The following is a 22,332-nucleotide window of genomic DNA, read 5'->3' on the forward strand; positions in this document are numbered from 1 at the left end:
TGTCGGCCTTATTCAGGGATTGAGCGCATATTGTATATCATTGAGCGTATATTGCTGACCGCATATTATTGAGCGCATATTGTATATCATTGAGCGTATATTGCTGACCGCATATTATTGAGCGCATACTGTATATTATTGAGCGTATATTGCTGCCACATATTATTGAGCGCATATGGTATTGAGCGTATATTGCTGCCGCATATTATTGAGCGCATATGGTATTGAGCGTATATTGCTGCCGCATAGTATTAAGCGCATATTCTTCAGCGCTGCATTCGCAAGCCGCAATGGAACATTCGAACGCCCTGGCGTCTCCTGCGGCGGCGCCTCCTGGTTCCGGCGTGAAAGCTCTCGGCCTCTGCTCAGCATGCCAGCTTAGAGCCACGCACAGCGAGGAGCCAGACTCCCTTTGTGCCCAATGTGAGGAGGCAGTGGGAGTCTCGGGCCAGGACCAGTCTCAACAGAGGTTTGCTGACAGTTCCCCAGGGGCCACCCCGGATCTAGTGGGCAGTCTCGAACAACCTGGGATCCCGGGGGACCTGGTACCCCGACGACTAGAGACCGCTTCCATTTCCTGGGTGGATCTCTTTAAGGGGATCCATGCCTTTGTACAGATGCAATCAGCTTCCCGTCCAGGCCCTGCTGCTGCTCCAGCTGATCCTGCCCCTGGACCTTCGCGCCCTTATCGTGGGCACCCGCCTCCGGGCAGTCCGGTTCATGCGGATCCTGATGTCTCGGAGGACGAGTCCGAACCCCCCGAGGAGGGGGAACTTCCCTCGGGGATTGAGCCATATCGAACCATGAGGCGGTTCTTTCCCAAGGAAGATCTCTCCGACCTGGTTTCTCAGTGCCTGGCGGAGTTGGCTGTTACAGGCCCCAGCACTACTGTGCCGTCTACGCAGAACCCTCTGCTGGAAGGTCTTCGTCCTACAGCCCGCCATTTTTCCTTCTTGCAAGCAGCACAGCAACTGATAGATTTGGAATGGGCTGCACCAGCGGCCTCATTCAAAGGTGGTCGGGCCCTGACGGGCATGTTCCCCCTGGACCCGGCAATCAAGGAGATGCTGGCGTGCCCTCAGGTGGAAGCCTTGGTTAGCGCTGTGGTCAAGCGCACTACCATTCCAGTTGAGGGGGGGGGGCGGCCCTCAAGGAGCCTCATGACCGGCGACTGGACGCCATCCTGAAACAGACCTTTGAGGTGGCAGCTCTATCTTTGCGGATCGCAACCTGCTGCACAGTGGTGACGCGTTCCTGTTTGTCACAGGTCAGGAACAATGCTCCGGTAGCGGACATGGAGTCAGCTCTCTCGTTCCTCACGGATGCCGCATCCAACCTAGTCCGTACGACAGCCAAGGGGGTCTCATCCTCTGTAGCTGCCAGGAGGCAACTCTGGATACGGAATTGGTCAGCCGATGCTCCTTCGAAGACACGCCTCACCAGAATGCCCTTTAGGGGTTCTCTCCTGTTCGGCAGCGACCTTGATAAACTGGCCAGCACATGGGGCGCCTCTCCAGTACCTCGACTGCCGGAAGATAGGTTGAAAAGGAACCAGCGCGCCTTTCCGAGGCCCTCCAGAGGTAGAAGCTCCCAATGCTTCACTCCCTATAGGAGTCGCTACCAGGCACCTCGTCCTCAGGCCAGGAACCAGTCCTTTCGGACCAAGCAGCATAAGAGGGGAGCCGGCTCGGGTTCAGGGCCCGGCCGCGCCTCCCAATGAGAATCAGCCGGGGGACGGAGCCATAGGGGGCAGGTTAACCCTCTTCTACCCCAGATGGGTCGAGATTACGTCGGATCAGTGGGTCCTCGCCATCATCCGAGAGGGATATTATCTGGACTTCCATCACCTCCCTCCGGACAGGTTTGTGGAATCTCCGTGTCCAATCCACAAGAAGGCAGCATTGGAAGCTACCCTGGCGAGGCTCCTGTCCTTGAAAGCCATAATCCCAGTACCTGCATGGGAAATTGATTCTGGGCATTATTCCATTTATTTCATGGTACTCAAGAAAGAGGGCACTTTCCGGCCCGTACTGGACCTCAAATCAGTCAACTGATACTTAAGGGTCCCAAGGTTTCGCATGGAAACTCTGCGCTCAGTCAAGACCGCGGTACAGCCAGGAGAATTCCTCACGGCCTTAGACTTGTCAGAAGCCTACCTGCATATCCCAATCCATCCGGATCATCAGCGCTACCTACGCTTCAAGGTTCTGGACGCCACTTCCAATTCCGGGCTTTTCCCTTCGGGTTAGCCACGGCGCCGAGGACCTTCACCAAGGTGATCGTAGTGGTAGCAGCGGCGCTCAGACGGGAAAGAATCCTTGTCCATCCCTACCTAGATGATTGGCTGATCAGGGCGAAATCACGAGAGGAGAGCCATCGGGCAACCAACAGAGTGATCGCCCTTCTGGAAAGCCTGGGATGGGTAGTCAACCTAAACAAGAGTTGCCTACAGCCTTCCCAATCACTGGAATACCTGGGAGTCCAGTTCGACACCCAGGCAGACAAAGTCAGTCTCACCACCAAGAGAAGGTTAAAACTTCAGACGCGTCTCCGGTCCTTGATGGGAACCAGCCGGCCCATAGCTTGGGATTATCTGCAGGTTCTCGGCCTCATGGCATCCACCCTGGAAGTGGTACCCTGGGCAAGGGCCCATAGGAGACCTCTACAAAGCTCCCTGCTCTCTCGCTGGAGCCCCCGCTTCCGGAATTACTCCGTGCATCTACCTCTACCAGCCAGAGTGCGGACCCAGTTACGGTGGTGGTTGCAGTCCAACCACACGAGCAGGGGGTCGAAGATGTCCTCCCCCACGTGGATTCTGCTCACCACAGATGCCAGCCTGAGCGGATGGGGAGCACACTGCGAAGAACTCACCGCCCAAGGGCGGTGGAACAGAGAAGAAGCAGGGTGGAACATCAACCGTCTAGAAGCACGGGCAGTCCGGTTAGCCTGCCTGCAATTTGCTCACAGACTGCGGAACAGGGCAGTCAGAGTGATGTCCGACAACACCACCACGGTGGCATACATCAACCGTCAGGGCGGAACCAGAAGCAGACAGGTGTCCCTAGAGATAGCCCCGCTGATGGCTTGGGCAGAGGCGAATCTCCAGGACATCTCCGCCGTCCACATTGCCGGAAGGGACAACACCGCGGCAGACTTCCTCAGCAGGGAAAGCCTAAATCCGGGAGAATGGCAGCTGTCCCCCACAGCCTTCCAGATGATTGTGGATCAGTGGGGGATTCCGGACATGGACCTACTAGCGGACAGGTCCAATGCTCAAGTACCCAGATACTTCAGCCGCAAGTGAGATCCGTTCTCTCACGGGATCGACGCCCTGGTTCAGCCATGGCCTCCAGGGACCCTGCTATACGCTTTTCCTCCGTGGCCCCTGCTGGGCGCCCTTATACACAAGATTCAGAAGCACAAGGGCCTAGTTCTTCTAGTGGCACCAGACTGGCCAAGAAGACCCTGGTACACGGACATGAGAAGACTACTGGCAGGGGAGCCCCTTCCCCTGCCTCCTCTCAGGGACCTGCTACGTCAGGGTCCCATCCTCCACGAGGATCCGGCTCAATTCTCTCTTATGGTCTGGCCATTGAGAGGGCTAGACTGAAGAAAAGAGGTTACTCGGAGCCGGTGATAGATACACTCCTCCGAGCTCGCAAGTTTTCCACATCCCAGGATCTGGAGAGTATTTGAAGCCTGGTGCGACACTCATGGCATCAACCCACATGCGACCACAATCCCTATTGTTTTGGATTTCCTGCAGGATGGGCTTCAGAAGGGTCTCTCCCTCAGCTCCATCAAGGTCCAGGTGGCTGCGCTGTCTTGCTACGGTCCCCTGAGGGATAGCAAGACTATTGCCACGCACCCAGATGTTTCCCGCTTCCTGAAAGGAGTCAAGCACATTCGTCCGCCACTGAAGTGGCCAGTGCCCCTGTGGAACCTCAACATAGTTTTGGATTTCCTTGCAGGATCCACCTTCAGACCCCTTCGGGGCCTGTCTCTCCATTCTCTCACTTTGAAGATGGTGTTCCTGCTGGCAGTGTGTTCAGCACGCCGCATTTCGGAACTACAAGCGCTGTCCTGCCGTGATCCCTTTCACAGAATCACTCCAGAGGCTATCCATCTTCGCACGGTTCCCTCCTTCTTGCCTAAGGTAGTCTCACAATTTCACCTCAACCAAACCATATCCTTGCCAACCACGGCGGGTTTGAAGAAATCAGAGGAAGGGCGTTTGCTACGCCATCTCGACATCGGCAGATTGCTGCCCAGATATTTGGAAATGACAGAAGCAGTACGAAAGACGGACCATCTGTTCGTCCTTTACAGCGGGAAGAAACAAGGAGAAGCGGCCTCTCGGCCCACCATCGCCCGCTGGATTAAAGAAGTTATCAGAGCGTCTTACATAGAGGCCGGGAAGTCACCACCTCTACAAGTCAAGGCTCATTCTACCAGAGCCCAAGCAGCATCTTGGGCAGAATCTAGGATGCTGCCACCCGCAGAAATATGTAAAGCGGCGACATGGTCCTCCCTCCATACCTTCTCCAGGTTTTATCGTCTGGATGTCCAGGCCAGGGAGGACACAGCATTTGCGAGGGCAGTCCTACGCGGTCCTCAGGCAGCCTCCCACCCAGTCCGGAGTAGCTTTTGTACATCCCACTTGTTCTGAGTCCATCTGGCTACACGCTAGGAAATGTTGAGATTACTTACCTGATAATCTCGTTTTCCTTAGTGTAGACAGATGGACTCAGCATCCCACCCGGCTGCCGGTATACATGGGTTTCACCGATTCAAGGTAGGCCATGTCATTTTCTTACATAAGAGCGTCCCCTTTGCCAGGTGTCGACGCCTTCCAGTTGGGAATGCTGGCGGTCTCCAGCTACTATCAATCGGTCAGGGGAATCCTGTTTCACTATTTCATTGATCGTCAGTACACATATATGCATAACAGCTTTTGCAAGGAAGATTACTGAATTGCCTCACTTCATGTGGGGGTATATGTACCCGTGCTGACGTCAGATCCGTCTCCAACTGCTAGCACGAGCACACTATACCCACTTGTTCTGAGTCCATCTGTCTACACTAAGGAAAACGAGATTATCAGGTAAGTAATCTCAACATTATACGTCTCCACCTATTAAAGATTTGGCAAAGACTTTCTTGGGCATCTACTTCTTTGTTGTTACATCCGTGGTACGACATGCAGACATTGTACAAGCGAAATTGGACACTGAGTTGGCATTGGTACATATGGCAGATCAATTTTCACATCAGCCTTTTCAAAACATGTTCCTATCACCTTTGGCAGTTGTCCCTAAGAAAAAGCCCGGTAAGTTTTGTCTTATCCTTAACCTCTTCTACCCTCCAGGCTTGTCTGTGAATGATCAGCTTCCCCCTGAAGAGTGCTTGGTGCAATATGCATCATTTGACCATGCTATCACATTGCTCAGGAAATGCAGTGTGGGCGCCTTAATGGCCCAAGACTGATATAGAGTCAGCTTTCAGGTTGCTGCCTGTTCACCCGAGCAACTTCCCGTTGTTGGGCTTTCGGTTCTGAGACCAATACTACTTTGATAAATGCATGCCAATGGGATGTTCAGTTTCATGTGCTTACTTCAAGCTCTTCAATTCTTTCCTTCACTGAGTGACATCACAGCAGGCAGGATCAAACAACATCATACATTGCCTTAATGATTTTTTATTCATTGTGCCAAAGGAATCGGACTCATGTGCACACCAGCATTGTTGACGACTTTGGTGTTTCCCTGTCCCACAAGAAAATTGAAGGCCCATCTGCAGTAATTTGTTTTCTTGGCATAGAGTTGGATTCGATCAACATGGTTTCTTGGCTTCTGGATGACAAAGAGGTGAAACTGTGTTTAATGTTGTGGCAGGCATTGACTGCAAAGAAACTCATGCTGCGATTGGTCCAAGCTATCTTGGGGACCTTGAACTTCACCTGTCGAGTAATTCCCATGGGACAAGTTTCTTGAGGAGGTTGGCTGCCGCCACAGCCAGCATCAGTAAGCCACATCATCGGCCAAGTAAATGGGGGCATCCAGAGGCTCAGTGTTTAGACATTTAGCAGGCCTGGCTTTTTTCACAAAGGCGCACGAATTAGAGGATCCCATCAAATCCTTCCTGTTGAAGAAAATGTTGGCAGGTTGGTCGAGAAAGTTGGGGCTGACCATGGACACACAATTTCCAATTACACATGACCTGCTGGGGAGCCTATGGGTGCTCTTGGCATCCATCTGCGCTTCCAACTTTGAAACCAACCTCTTTTGCCTTGCTTTCTCACTGGCCTTTTTTGGGGCTATATGTGTGAGCAAGCTGGTCGCATCAGACAAGAACGATTCAGGTACCTGTGGCATACTTGCAGAATGTGACATGTATACCTCAAGAGTTCTATATAAAGATACACAGGTCAAAAACCGATAAGGCGGGCAAGGGTGCAATCCTTTCTTTGAAGCGGATCGAGTCATGCATTACTTGTCCTGTCCAGAATATGGAGAAGTATTTAGCCATTCAATCCTCTGGAGGCATGCTGACCAGGTCCCAATGATCAGAGATATCAGATCTCTGCTGTGCTCAGAATGTGTTAGAAGCGGGGTGTTTAGTGTGCTCTTGGGCCTCAGCCCGACCCCAGACAGATCCAGGACCGAACCGAGGGTTGACGGCGTGATCCACCATGGCAGACGGTCTTACCCTCCGCCAGGCCGGCAAGCTCCAAAGGCCAACAACAGAATGATGTTGGAAAGTGAATGGTACTCCGACCATTCCGAGCACTTTCGGACCTGCCACTTGGATCGGCATGGAGCAGCAGGCCTGGCCTGAGGTCGAGGGCAGATGGGCCTTGACACGAAGACATGGCAGACAAGGGTTGATGCGACGGCATCATGGACAAAGACTTGGGTTGATGCGATGGCATCACAGACATGACGAGGAACTTGAAATCCAAACAAGACAAGACGCAAGGCAGGAGGACATTGGCACTGTCTCTCAGGGGGCCCTACTCAGTCCATCCGCGGGACTGGTCGTGGACCACCCTGTCCCACTGCGCGCCCTACACAGCCCGAGGAGACTGGTCACGGACCACGCTGGGAGCGGGACAAGCGCAGGAAGGATCCAGGCGAGGTGGGACTCTGAAGCCGATGTCATCCGAAGCACCAACACGGCTGGCAGGACGAGACTGCTCAGGAGCTCAGGACATCAGTCCACCTGCAGGCCTCTCCAACCCGGGAAAGACGTCGTCCGAGGGAGCAGAACCGACAGGACCAGAAAGCTCAGGAGCGCAGAAGTAAACACCATAGAGGGCAGGACACCAGGAGGCGAAACACCAGGAGACGAACACCAGGACACCTGGACGAGGACCTCAGGCACGAAGACATAGCATGAAGACATAACTTGACATGGCGAGTCGAAACGAAGAGGAGCTCCACGAAGAAGACCTGACGGAGCTCTGGCAGGCAGGAGCCTCCAGAGTGAAGTAACTCCAATGCAAGGCGAAGACTGAGTGACGGAGCAGCCCTTTTATAGGGCTGGAGCAGGAAGTCCACTCCCTAGGTGGGGCCAGCACACTTCCTGTGCCTGGCCCCTTAAATCCAGCAGAGAGGCACGGCCGCGCGCCTAGGAGGAGCAGGAAGCTGGCTGTGCAGGACCGTGGACAGCGGCCTGCACAGCGTCGACGTCGGAAGGAAGCAGGCCCGAAGACGGCAGCGGCTCCAGCCGCTGCAAGAGGCCCCAGGGGCAGCTCCAGCCGCTACTCGAGCCCGGGGCTTGCGGCCTCCATGCCGCGAAGATGACATGGCATCGGCAGCGACTCCCAGCCGCAGGGAAAGTAGGAAAGTCCGCATCTTCAGCCACGGTGAAGAGGACATGCCAGGGCGGCCTCCGGGCCGCAGGAAGAACTACAATCCGCAGCTCCAACCACGCGGCAAGGCCCGACTTCGGCGGCATCCGTGCCGCGTCGGGTGAAGAGGCAGCATGGGTGAGTGCCTGCTCGCGGGAGGACCCGCGGGCAGGGTTTCATAACAGAATGGCTGTAACAAAAATGGGCCTGGATGCCGCAAAATTTACCACACACTCATTTCGAATTGTTGCGGCAAGCAGTTCAACGGTCGACACCATACAGTGGATAAGAAGTTGGAGATCTGCAGAAGTCGATATTGATGTCAGGATGGACCGGGTGAGCACAACTACTCATAATTCTTAATTGTATTTTGCAGATCCGAGCCAGGCTCAATGGACAACTTGGATTATTGGACACTCTTTTGTGCTGCTAGGAAAGCACATGTTCGTCCCACACGTTTGCCCCACACTTAGGATTGGCAACTCGTGGGTTGGTTGTGACATGGACGGGCAAGCGAGGTATGCATTGGGACCATTTGTTACCCCTTCTTCAGCAGTTGAGGGACTTGTCGGTGGCCCCGCATGCCATCACAATACATTTGGGGGGTAAAGGTGAAACAATGTGACAAGGCGATATCTAAAGCCAGAAGAATGCTGGGCTCCATAGAGAGAGGAATATCAAGTAAGAAAAGGGAAGTGATTATCCCCTTGTACATGTCCTTGGTGAGGCCTCACCTAGAGTACTGTGCTCAGTTCTGGAGACCGGATCTACAAAGGGACAGAGACAGGATGGAGGCAGTACAGAGAAGGGCGACCAAAAAGGTGGAGGATCTTCATCAAATGTCTTATGAGGAGAGATTGAAGAATCTAAATATGTACACCCTGGAAGAAAGGAGGAGCAGAGGTGATATATATACAGACTTTCAGATACTTGAAAGGTTTTTGTTTTGTTTTTTTAATTTTATTTTTATAGCATTTAACTTCTTAACAAAATTCAGCTCTTACAGAATAAGAAATGTTTCCATCAGTACAGCTTAAACAAACATACTGTTATTCCTTTAATTGTTATTAACCACATATATCATAGGAAAATGGAGTCCAATTAAGGATAACAGCAATCTAAATAGAGCAGTTAAGAAAGGAAAATTATGTCATCGAAAATCACTGTTTCAACCATCCAAAACATTTTTAATACTAGTCAATGAAGGTACTAGGAATGGGAGTCCAAATAAGATCTAAGTTGTTCCTGTGAATTAAACAAATATTTTGATTCCTGGTGTATAATCAAGCAACGGCAGGGAAACCTTAAAAGAAATTTTGCCCCTCTATCAATAACTTCTTGTCTCATGGACATACATTTCTTTCTTCTCAATTGTGTAGGGTGGGCAATATCTGGAAATATCCTGATATATTGACCAGAAAAATTTATGTTCTTATATCTAAAAAACATTCTTAATACTGAATCCCTTTCTGACTGAAAGGCAAATTGCACAATTAAAGTAGCTCTATTTTCTACATTCATTTCAAATGAACTCTCCAAAAACTGAGTGAGATTTAATTCAACCTCAGACAGTTTTACCTTGATCCTGCTTTTCTGTGTGTTGTAATTGAGGAACATAATAAGTTTTGGAAATAACAGGTAATGCATTCTCTGAAAATTTTAATATATTGATTAAATAACTTTTAAACAGATCCAATGGGGATGCTAATTTAGTCTTAGGGAAGTTCAATATTCTTAAATTAAGATTCCTAGATTGATTTTCCAGCATCTCCAATTTATCTGCTTGCATTTTTTCTGATTTCAATAAATTGACCTGTACTTTTTCCAACTCTAAAGTTTTCCCTTCTAATACATTTGTTATTCTATCCAATTCTTCTAATTTACTTTGTATTTCCACATTCTTGTTCAAAACATTATGTACCTCAGATGTTAATTTATTTATAGATGTTTGCATGAACACTATCATTGTTCCTATCTCCTCCAATGTAAATTTATTTTTAGATTTTATATTTGAACTCTCACTTATTGTTCCCAATTGGATCTCCACCTTTCCTTCCTCCATTGAAGCTTGTTTAAGATCATCCTTAAGTATAGGGGGCATCCATTTTTGGTTCCTGGAACCCTGTAAACCAGGGATCACCGAGGAGCAGGATAGATTGTCTGCTCCCTTCTGGCCACCTAATGGTGTATACACAGTTCTTATCAAAGACTCCTCACCAGGAGTCACATTCCACCCCATACCGGATGGAGGCTCAGGTGTAACTGGAGCACCAGGGCTAAGTGATATTCTGTTTGTCTGGGGGCTCAGCTCCTGCTCCTGGCCGCCCCCCCCCCCCCCCCCCCCCCCCGCGACCCCAGCTGGTGCTATGGATGGTATTGCAGAAAAACACTCCTCTATCGGTGTTTGATAAAGATCCACTGTTGGCGTAGAGGAAACAGCTTTCACTTTAGCTTTCCTCTTTGTATGGGGCATCCCAAAGAGGAAATATGAATTGTAAACAATAACCCAATAATTTTATACAATACAATACTCACGGAGAAGTTATATCTGCAAAAAACAGTGCAATATAGTCCGTCAATGCTGTTAACCAAATGGACTCTTGGCAGCTGGTTCCACAAACCGTTCCAGTCCTTCCAAGCTGTTCCAAGCTATTCTGGGCTAAGCCGGGCAAAGCCGCACGCATCCCTTGGGTGCTTGCAGGTTAGGCGTCGCGCTGGCAGCAGCATCGCGCCGCAATGACGCCACTTTTATAGTACCCTCTGGCTCCTCCCTCTAGCCCGGGACCGTGGGAAGTTCAAAGAAAGAAAAGCAAACCTGCAGGAGAGAGGAAATAATCAGGTCTCTGGAACTCAGGGTTAGCCAGCTGCCAACTTGAAAGGTTTTAATGACCCAAAGATAATGACGAACCTTTTCCATCGGGAAAAAAATCAGCAGAACCAGGGGTCACGATTTAAAACTCCAGGGAGGAAGATTCAGAACCAATATCTGGAAGTATTTCTTCACGGAGTGGGTGGTGGCTGCCTGGAATGCCTTTCCGAAAGAAGTGGTGAAGACCAGAACTGTGAAGAACTTCAAAGGGGCGTGGGATAAACACTGTGGATCTATAAAGTCTAAAGGATGTGTATGAAGAGTGGGTGGCTCGCGGGAATGATGGCTACTACCTGGAGATAATTCCAATGACGGCTATTACCTGGAGATAATATCCTTATTCAATAAACATACACACAGTTAATGCGACTCCAACATTGCTCTAAGCTTCAACGGCAAGAGGTAATGTTGGGGGGGGGGGGGGGCGGGATTTCCTTTCACAAAAAATGTGGGGAGTAGCTTGCTGGTTAAGGCGGTTACTACTCCTAACCAAATAAGCCTGATACTTCACTTTCAATTCCTATCCAGCATAGCTCTCTGCTTCAATGGCAAGGGAGAAAGTCTGATACTTCATGCATATCCATCATAGCTCTCTGCTTCAATGGCAGGGGGAATGAAGAAAAGTGAATCTATATACAGACAACAACCAACAAGGACTGAATTACATTAGACTGGGTAAACAAGCATGGGTGTAGCTTGCTTATTGCGGCGGTTACTATCCCTAACTAATTAAGCTAGATATCCACTTAGATGCAGTTCCAACACTGCTCTCTGCATTATGGCAGGGGTGGAAGGGATACAGAACCAAAAGGTTACTAAGGGCCAAGAGTAACAGATAAGTATGAGAGAGGAGAAAAAAAAAAAGAGTGCGAAGGCTTTCTGGGCAGACTGGATGGGCCGTTTGGTCTTCTTCTGCCGTCATTTCTATGTTTCTAAGACCTCAGTGAATTATCTAGCAAGCAGTTAATTATGAGAATCAAGAATGACTTGGCTAAGTTATCATCCTGGTTCCCGCATATTCATTTCTTGTGGTCTGACATTATTCCACACCCAAAATTGAACGATTTGAAATGTGGAGGACAGGGCGCAAGAAGGTCAAGCTTGAGATTGGCGTGTGGAGCTGCAAGCTTGGTGGTCACCAAATCAGGTACGAATGTGCGGAAGTCCATTGTCAAAGTTTGTTTAAGTTGGACAGTGTTCATCTTTTGGACATTGGATATGATATATTCAACAACGCCCTACAGAAGGCTTTGAAGAGACTGTTGTTGGTAGATTGATGATGGCAGCAGCTAAATGTTGGTGGGGGCATGAGGCAAGATCATGCCCTACCTCATGCCTATGGCGGTTACCTGGGCCAGTGGGGGCATTTTGAACATGATGCAGGCATGCATCACGGATTAGGCCAGTAGTGGACTGGTGTCTTGGGCGATGCATGGCTGGGCATCCATATGCTTTAGGGGGCCCTTGCTTGGGGAAAAGGTGGGTGGCCGGGGTTTTGATGCTGCCTTGCTTGGTTATTACAGCTGGTGGCGAAGGTGGTGGGGTAGCCTGGTCTTTGGCAATTACCATATCAGCTTGGGTACCAATTTTTAGGGGTATTATATATTGTTAAATAAAGCTGCGGCCTTTTTATCTAATTTCTATGTGTCTGTTGTTATTCCATTGTGTTAAAGGATATACACATTTATGGCAGTGGGTTATTAGAGGTGATGTGAAGGGTAGGTGATTTGGGAGTGAGAGGGACGTAGATGGGACACACTATAGTCGCGACTGCTAGAGTTCATGATTTATGTGCTCAAAAAACATTTTTTGCACTGAAAGCATTTTTATGAACATAATCATATTTTATGCACACAAAACATGAATTTTGTGGCAATAAATCCCGTCTGAGAAGCTCTCCTCCCATCTTAGTTAAAATGTGCATGCAGCCTGTGCAGAGCTCACATTTTAATTTGTTTGTGTGCACATTTTTAACTCCTGATATGATACTGTATCATTTACTTACTGCATCTGGAATTACATTTTTGTTTTTAGTGCCTGCATTAAGAAACTGTACTAAACTTTAGTGCACAGTCTTAATGCTGTGCTTATTACATAGGCCCCAGAAAAAGGTGGTGGAGTTGTGGGGATATAAAGAATATTAATGGAGGCTATTCCTCCAGTGAGACCCGAATATTTTGGCACTTTGCCAGCTAAATATTGATAGTACAAGTATGGAGGTATGCTTTATGTTTTCCTTATATATTAATAGAGAATTTCAAAGATGAGTATACCGGAAAGGAACCGCAATCAAAATCAAGTCAAGAGAATAATTTCAAAGAAAGTGATGATAAGTTAACAGCACATTTTCCATTCAACAAAAAAGAAGTGCAAGAGAATGGACCAAGGTATTTTTTTATTTGTATTATGACTTAGATGAGATACCTGCATCAGTAATCAAGTAGTCAAATGTTATTTGAAAATCTCAAATCTCCTATATTCATAAGATAACAGAGATGTGGCAAAACAGTAGTTTGACTATAAATGTAATTCGTTTGTCATTTAAAACTCCTTTTACTAGACAGCAAGTGGCAGTATTGTATAGTCACCAGCAACTGGCGCTGAAGGAGTTAATCTTAGACAGAACCAGCTGATGACATCATTGCTGCTGCAAGTCTAGAGAGAGTGACAGCTAACAAAAAAAAACCTGTTTGTGAAATTGTCAGCAGTGGCTAAATAAGAGAAGGACATATAGCTAGGGTTAGAATGCCAAACGTTATACAGAGTTGTCACTGCATTCAGCCATGCAGATTGGTTTAGTAAATAGTAATGTTGATATGTAATTCCTTTTCTTTTGTTCCTTGCCTGCTGCAATGCAGTTTTACACAGTATCTTTTATGTTTACTGTTCCTAATTTTTTATAATGTACTCTTTAGATTATTACTACCTTGTTTGCGACTGATTGTACCCCAGGTGAGTGAGAAGTTGGGTGATCCCCCGTGTTTTGGGTGTGTGGTCTGGGACCTGTGAGACCCCAGGTTTGTGGAGTCACAGTTCCACAGAAAATCCTCAGGGGAGAATTTTAAGAGTTGCTTATATTAAAAGGACCATATACGCAAGTATATGGTCCAAGCGTGAGCAACTCTTATTTTAAAACCAGAAAATTATATGTATATATACGCATGAGCGAGCAACAAAAGTGCAAAAAAAGGGGCAGATTTGGGGTGAGTCAGGGATATTCCTGGGTGGGGCCAACATTTATGCGTGTAAATCCCTATTTTAAAACCTGCAAATACAGCGTGCATTGGGCTGTTACCTGTGCATATTTACTTCTGCTATTTATCAAGTATAAGTCTGCAAAAAATAATTATAGCCAAAACATGGCTGAGTCAGGGGTTTGGGTAAACTGGGTGGAGTGCAGGCTGAAGAAACAAAGGGTCTTGATGACCTAGAGATAGATTGTGCAAACTGGGGTACTAATAGGTCAAACTGGTTATTTCCTTCACACATGCATGTTTTATAATGTGCTCACTTTTGCGTGTAAAAGCCAACAATTCCTAAGGAAAGATACCCAAATAACATTTCCTCACATAACTGCTTAAAATTAGGAGCAAAAATATGCACACTAGGCTTATTTTAAATAGTAACATGCACTTGCACAGAAGATTTAAAATTCTAGTGTATGTGTGCTCATGCTGACATACACACTTATGTGGGTGCACATTTGCTCGTTTAAAAGTTACCATCCCCGTCCATGTCAATTTCCATGTCAATTTCTTTCTATATAACTGCCATCCTGTTATCCTGTTAAACTGTTATCTTGTTACCCTGTTATCCTGTGGGCTTTAGATAGTCCTGCAGAGGTTGCCAAATCTTTTCCATTTCCTCAGGGGATGTCAGCCTGCTTAATACCGTCCGAAGCTTTACCAATTCCTTATAGCGCATAGGTTTTTGTCACCATCCCAGATGTTACTCCAAGTGCCTCCGGTTTCAAATTCAAGACGCTCTCCCGCACGTCAACATTACCGGCATCCTTGTACTCTACTGCGGGACGTAATGACGTAATCTTGTATGATGATTGGTGTTTGGAGAGTTTGAAGCAGGCAGTAGAGTATAAGGATACCAGTAAGATTGATGTGCGGGAGAGCGTCTTGAATTTGAAAACGGAGGCACTTGGAGGAACATCTGGGATGGTGACAAAAACCTATCGCTATAAGGAATTGGTAAAGCTTCCGACAGTATTAAGCAGGCTGACATCCCCTGAGGAAAGACCGTGAGGTCTGAAACGTCGCCCCATTGGGCGGACGATAGTATCACAAAATTTACGTTGGTATTGAATGCTTAGAGAAGCGCATGCTTTATATGATTTGGTCAAGTACAGACTTGAGCTTTCAGTGCTATTGTAGTAACACTATCTCACCAGTGTTATGAAAATATAAAACGTTTTAAAAAAATATACACTATTATATACAAGGATATGGAAAAATTGTTTGAAAATTAAAAAAAAATTTTTTTGCATACTCAAATAATAAAAAAAAGGTTGGTGGTGGATAGTTTGTGAATATAAATTGGATGCACATTGCCTGTTGGTAATGGAGATGCAGTAATGTATGAAACTTTCCACTATTACCTTTAAATATATTTTCAAAGTTTTTCATCTTTATACAGTAAAATCATAAAGTCCTAAGTGGCATTGGTTTTAACCAATTAAATTTTGAGTAATGACCAAGGGGTCATTTTCTTAGCGTATCGCATATGAAAAGGGACTTTTCGCGTGCGATAGCTTCATAGGGGCGGAGTCAGGGCGGCGTCAGCACCAGAAGAGGCGGCGTCGGGGCGGACACTGCGGAAACTTCGCTGGCGGCGATAAGGTAAGACCCGTTATCGCCACCAGTAGCACGCCCAATAGCACCACCTTTCACGAAGGCGCTATTGGGAGCGAAAGCCGGCATCGATAACTTTCACAGGCCCGCCCCCCATTACCGCCGGGATTCAGTAATCCCTGCAATATTAGAAAATCCAGCCCCAAGTGAGGTAATATAATTGAGATAGTTGATTTATATTATGAATCCCTCCATAAGATTTACATTTGTGTGGTTGACTGGTCTTTCACGTTGTTTGCACATAGACACTGGTGTATACAATGGAAGCGTGGAAACAAATATTTAGCTTTTCAGACGCACACATTGCTGACATCAAATTACAACAGTCGTTGATTTCTAACACTGATACACCTGCTAAGGAATCCTCGTGGGATGAGTTTTTGAGATTGAGTAAGAAATTAATTTGGGTTGAGTTTCATGGCACCACATTAATTGAGTACATCAAGCAACAGATTATTCCCAGGGGTTTGTGTATACAAAAAGAACCCATGTTATTTACTGAGAACAAGGAACTTATGCAAACTTGGATTGCAATATTAAATAAATGTTCTCTCGATTTAATGTTGTTAATTGTGGGCCAAGTAAAGAAATTCAGTACAGAATTGACTTTGCAAATACAAGATCAAGTTGAATTAATTAAAAAAGAGATGGAGTTAGCTAAATTTGAAGAAAAATTGCAAGGATTTAAAGATTTGCTGGAACAATTCAAGGGTGCAATTAAGGATATAAAGATTAACAAGTTTAAATGTGATCAAGCTGATTATGAAATGGAGAGAGTTTACACTTGGTGGGGAATGAAGAACAATCATGTTTCCACAAAAAATGTTCGGTTCAATTTTTCTTCGGATGATAACTCGAGTGAGTCTGAGGATCTAGAAAGCACTGGTATGGAGAACAAGGATGTAGAAGATCGTGGTAATTTTTTACCACAGCGAGGGGGAAGAGGCACACAAACTTTGTACCGAGGGCGACGGCGTTACATGGACCCAGAAGGATCAGTCAATCAAACCAGAAGTACCCAAACTCAATCAAAGAAGGATCAGCAGTGGTAAATATATCATCTACAATGCTTACCTCGTCACAATCTGAATTGCTTGATCATGGGTTGTCATTTGTACCAACTACAGCACACTCACCATTCGAGGCAAGAATTGCAATTCAACGTTTTGTATGCAAATTAAATTTGAAACTTTTCTTTTCAAATAGCTCCCATTGTGACAGTAATGATCTGTCCATGGTTCATCCCAAGTCGGTGTGGAATCCTCCTGGTCCTGGTGATCCATTCATCAAAACATTTCAACAATTGATGATACAGGATTTGAACAAATATGAAGCCAGTAAGCACAGATGGCATCATAATTTGTCACATCAGTTACTTGAGGCTTTACACTCATTGGAGAATTCGCCCCATTTGGTTATTCAGCCTGCGGACAAATGTGGGGCTGTGGTTATACAAGACAGAATTCCATATAATACAGCATTGTTGCAACATTTAAATGATACTAAGTGGGAGATCACGTGATGCAGTGAAGGGAGGGCAGACGTCTTTCTCCCTTGTCAGAGGCCTCCACCTGCATCTAGCCCCATCTGTCCTTCCTTAATGCGCTGAAATTATTTCTTTATCACTGGAGTGATTTGTGAAGGGTTGCTGGGTCCCCAGAAGCAGTGCCATGACGTCCTGAATGCAAAAAGGCAAGGAAAAAGTGAAGGGAGGGAGAGAAGGCGCGCCTGCCAGAACAGGCCGCTGATGCCGGAGAAGGGGAGACGGAGCCTTTACCAGCGGCAGCTTTAGCCGTGATCAAGGTAGCCATATAGGAGTCGATCCGCCCCGAGTTACTAATAATTTCAGTGAAATTAACGGAACTTACCACCACCTTATCTTTGTACGAGTTGCGATTCCTTCGCCGATGCAGAGCAACACATATCTGATCTCCAAGATGGCCATCAGGCCATGCTGCTGGATATCGCGGCGCTGAAAACTTCTGTGGCTCGGCAGTCAGAGCAGCTAGAGGACCTAGAAAACAGGTCTCGCCACTCTAACCTTTGATTCGTGGGGCTCTCTGAGTCACTTGGGGACAAGGAATTGGTAACGATGCTGGAAACGTGGCTGCCTACGTCTCTGGGCCTGGCTTCCTCCCTCGGGCCCCTTAGAATTGAGAGGGCACTTCGTTTGGGAGAAAAAAGATACCGCTACTGTACCCAATGTAGTGATAGCTAAAGTGCTCAACTATGCACATGAGGGGATTTTGTCTACACTGCGATCGGGCAAATCACTGATCCATGATAATCAGAAAATCCTGGTGTTTCAGGATTTCTCTGCTAGTGTGGCACAGCAGCGCAAGATCATGGCCCCACTTTGTGCTAAGCTTTATGCCATGGGAGAAAAAGGAGTTTTAGTGTATCCTGCATGCTTGAGAGTGAACATCCCCATTGGCCCCCGCTGGTTCACTGATCCGGAGGTGGTTCAAAGATATATCGCTGAGAGGGAAGCTCTTAGAAGGACCACTAAAGCAGCTACCTGAGCGGAACTGTGTCTGGCTGCAAGTTTGTCTCTCTTAAGCAGCTGTCCAGTTTTTTTGTTCTGGGACATTGTAGTGTTTGCAAGTCTGCTTTTCTTGCTGGCACCTCCAAAACTGGTATAAGGCGCATGTTCTATGTAGGTTCACTATTTATTTTTTTGAACTGTTACTTGATGGAGTACGATCCCTCAGGGGCTATATAATTGGAATACTGAGTCAGCTGACCCCTCAGTGGAGCATTCAGAGCTTCCTGGGTGTTTTGGGAAGTATTTTTTTTCTCATATTCAGAGCCTCTACACCCATCTTGGGGCACTGGAGGTTGTAGGTCTGGGGTGATTGTTTATCCTTTCCATTGCTCCTATGCGGGGGATTCCTTTCAGGTCTTATTTTGGTTCTGTGTTGCAGCTCCTGTTTTTGGCCTGTGTCAACATTAATGTAGTGGGTGGATGGGGGGTAGTATCCAGTTTTGCACTATGGTGATCTCCGCGGGTCCCTCTAAACTGTGTTGGGACTTGGTAATGATAGAGTTTGGTTTTTTTTGGGGGGGGGGGTATATTGCTAGAGGGTGTCTCCTGTGGCCTGGTGTTGGTTCATTGCATATTTGGGTTTCTTTGTGTGTGGCTTTGTCAAGGGTTACTGCCTCCTGTGAATGGGAGCCTTGGCTGGGAGGGTTCCTACCCATATTCCTTCACTATCTCTTATCAATATTCCTGACCCTTAGAGGTCACTTGTGATGGCCTCTCAGGGTTTACGAGTGGTTTCCTGGAATCTGTGCAGTATTAATTCACCCATTAAGAGAACTAAGATTTTATCAATTCTTAGAAACACTCAACTGACATAACTTTTCTACAAGAAACGCACCTCACAGACTTAGAACATCACAAATTGACAAAAACTTGGGTGGGTGCAGTCCATTACGCCTCCGCATCTACTCAATCGGCTGGCATAGCCATCTTGATACACAAGCGGCTCCCTTGCCAGATAAAAACTGAAATAAAAGACCCCTTGGGGCACTATCTTATTCTGGTAGCGGAAATACCGCAGCTTCCAGTTATACTTTGTAATGTATATGCCCCTAACAGTCCAAGTCTGGATTTCTTTTGGAGTTTATATAACCAGCTTACTCCATATATGGAGCATGATTTGATTGTTGGGGGGGGATTTTAATTGCATCCGGGATCCTCAGCTTGATAGGACTAGTGCCTGTAGTAGAGAAGGCACACAGGGTCGAGGCTTACAATTTTTGGAGACTTAGTGGACGCCTGGCGCATCTTACATCCCATGGCCAGGGATTTCACACACATTTCTAGAGCGCATGACTCTCAGGCTATTATATTCAGCGGGGTCCATGGCATCGCAGGTATATGAACAATTTCTTGCCCATTTAAATCTTCCCTACCTCACTAGGGAACAACAGACGTGGTTGAATGACCCAATAACAGAGGAGGAAGTTCGCTTGAACATCAATCAGCTAAATGTTTTAAGGCCCCGGGGCTAAATGGTTATACCACAGAATTTTATAAGACCTTGGGGGATTTAGTGGCACAGCCTCTAACAAACACCTTTAACTCCTTAATAGCCTCTGGTTCCTTCCCGGCATATATGAATAATACTCACATAACTCTCATCCATAAGCCGAGGAAGGACTCTTAATGGACAGTGGAGTGCCTCAGGGATCTGTATTGGGACCCTTACTTTTCAATATATTTATAAATGATCTGGAAAGAAATAAGACGAGTGAGATAATCAAATTTGCAGATGACACAAAATTGTTCAGAATAGTTAAATCACAAGCAGATTGTGATACATTGCAGGAAGACCTTGTGAGACTGGAAAATTGGGCATCCAAATGGACAATTTTCTCAGTGGAAGGGGCAGTGGAGTGCCTCAGGGATCGGTATTGGGACCCTTACTTTTCAATATATGTATAAATGATCTGGAAAGAAATATGACTAGTGAGATAATTAAATTTGCAGATGATACAAAATTATTCAGAGTAGTTAAATCACAAGCAGACTGATAAATTGCAGGAAGACCTTGTGAGACTGGAAAATTGGGCATCCAAATGGCAGATGAAATTTAATGTGGATAAGTGCAAGGTGATGCATATAGGGAAAAATAACCCATGCTATAATTACACAATGTTGGGTTCCATATTAGGTGCTACAACCCAAGAAAGAGATCTAGGTGTCATAGTGGATAACACATTGAAATCGTCGGTTCAGTGTGCTGCGGCAGTCAAAAAAGCAAACAGAATGTTGGGAATTATTAGAAAGGGAATGGTGAATAAAACGGAAAATGTCATAATGCCTCTGTATCGCTCCATGGTGAGACCGCACCTTGAATACTGTATACAATTCTGGTCGCCGCATCTCAAAAAAGATATAATTGCGATGGAGAAGGTACAGAGAAGGGCTACCAAAATGATAAGGGTAATGGAACAACTTCCCTACGAGGAAAGACTAAAGAGGTTAGGACTTTTCAGCTTGGAGAAGAGACGGCTGAGGGGGGATATGATAGAGGTGTTTAAAATCATGAGAGGTCTAGAACGGGTAGATGTGAATCTGTTATTTACTCTTTCGGATGTGGAACCTGCGCATTAGCCTGGCCCCTGTTTAAAACATAGTACTCACAGTTCTGTCCCACTTGTGGGTGCCAGTTTATTTCGTTGACGCTCGAGTGATGCGCAGGAATATGGGTGCTGACAGCTGCACTTGGATGTGGGCCAACAGGTGCTTCGTTGCACTGCGGGGGGAACGGGCTGCCGGTTTGAGTTAACCCTGCCAGTAGGGACTTCACCCTGACTGCCATGGATCGCTGCTGCGGCCAGCGCTTGATGACCTATTGTAGATCGTTTTCTGTTCTTGCATCGATGTTATCTAATGGGCATTGCGCAGGGACATAGCAGCCCAAGTGGCTGATGCTGTGCGGTTGTCGCCTGGACGCCGCTTTGTGATTTTTGTTCTTCTGCGTCATGGCCTTGCTTCTTTGCCTGCTTGTGATCTAGCATAGCGAGTTGTGGTGTGGCCAAGCTGATGGCCATGGAAGGATGAGTGGCCGACATGCTGTGTGATAGATCATAATCGAGGGGGGGGAGGGGGAGTCAGGAACCTGGTGTAGTTTATGAATGCAGCCGGGGGTGGGGGGTGGAAGTTTGTTGCCAATGATCGAACCTATATGGATAGGGTTGGTGGTGGGGGGCGGCCAAACAGTGTAAAGGGAGGGGCCAGGGGTTGGGGGGGGGCCAGGGGTTGGGGGGGGGGGGGCGAGCCAAGCCAGGCTCGCTCTGGCCCTGCTATAAATGCATTAAAATTTTTGAGGCTGAGAGGGGGTGGTATGGTTGCTATTTATGGAGTTAACAGCGGGGGATACATGGGGATGGCGGAAAATGTGGGGGCTATTGCAGCGATTATGTAGTGAACGGGGGGGTACATGGGGTTGGCTGCCAAGTGTTGGACCTATTGGAGCTGTAGGGGCTGGGGGCAGCATGTAACTAATAAGCATGGGAGCTAGTGAAGCAGTAGGAGCTGGGGCCAGTGTGAATATATAATAATCTGGCGGGGGCGCACCGGGGGGGGGGGGATGGCTAAGCCTGGCGGGGAATGCAGGGGACGGGCAAAAAAGGGGGGGTGCCAGGTCAGATGGCGGGGGGGGGGGGGGGAGGGATCGGCTGGTAGAAAGAGGGGGGGGCTGGGAGGGGCAGGTGGTGATTGGGAGCGGGGGCCTCTATTAATCAATTACAGCTATTGAGGGGGACCTGCATTCAGGAAAGCAAGTAAGCCGCCTCACACTATGGGCATGCTTTCCCTTTATCTACTTTATTAAATGAGCAGATGCCAGAAAACATTTAGTCGGCGGAGGCCATGGGGGGAGCCAGGAAAGGTGGGGGGGGGGGGTGCTGGGACTGAGCGGCGTTGGGTCGATGCTGTGGGGGCATGGCAGGCGGCCAGCGCCTGCTGACCACGTGGGCTGGGGGGGGGAACGGCGGCGGCGCGTGGCCATGTGGGGAGCTGGGGCCAGAACTGCGGCGGCGAGGGGCATGCGGGTCCGGGGGGGGCGCCGAGTGGACCGGAAACCTAGCGCGGGGGGGGGGCCGCAGGGGAAGGCGATTGGAGGGGGGCCCGGCGGCGCCAAATACCCAGTGGGGGGCGGGGCCAGCGGCGATTAATATTGCAGGGGGGGGGCTGCCTGCAGGGGGGGGCCGGTGGCGGCGGCGCAAGATGAAGGGGG

General features: G+C 47.7%; 1 protein-coding gene across 3 annotated transcripts in view; it reads left to right on the top strand.

Annotated features, from left to right (window-relative positions):
* The window catches only part of DNAAF1 (dynein axonemal assembly factor 1), a 288,119-nt gene that overhangs the window by 40,820 nt on the left and 224,967 nt on the right, over window positions 1-22,332 (top strand). For all 3 annotated transcript variants that reach the window (XM_029608670.1, XM_029608669.1, XM_029608671.1), the window contains exon 3: window positions 12,973-13,108. In XM_029608670.1, coding sequence (XP_029464530.1) covers window positions 12,973-13,108 — 136 coding nt within the window. The remainder of the gene's footprint in view (window positions 1-12,972; window positions 13,109-22,332) is intronic.

This window comes from Rhinatrema bivittatum, chromosome 7 (genome assembly GCF_901001135.1).
Source record: "Rhinatrema bivittatum chromosome 7, aRhiBiv1.1, whole genome shotgun sequence".
NCBI lineage: Eukaryota > Metazoa > Chordata > Amphibia > Gymnophiona > Rhinatrematidae > Rhinatrema > Rhinatrema bivittatum.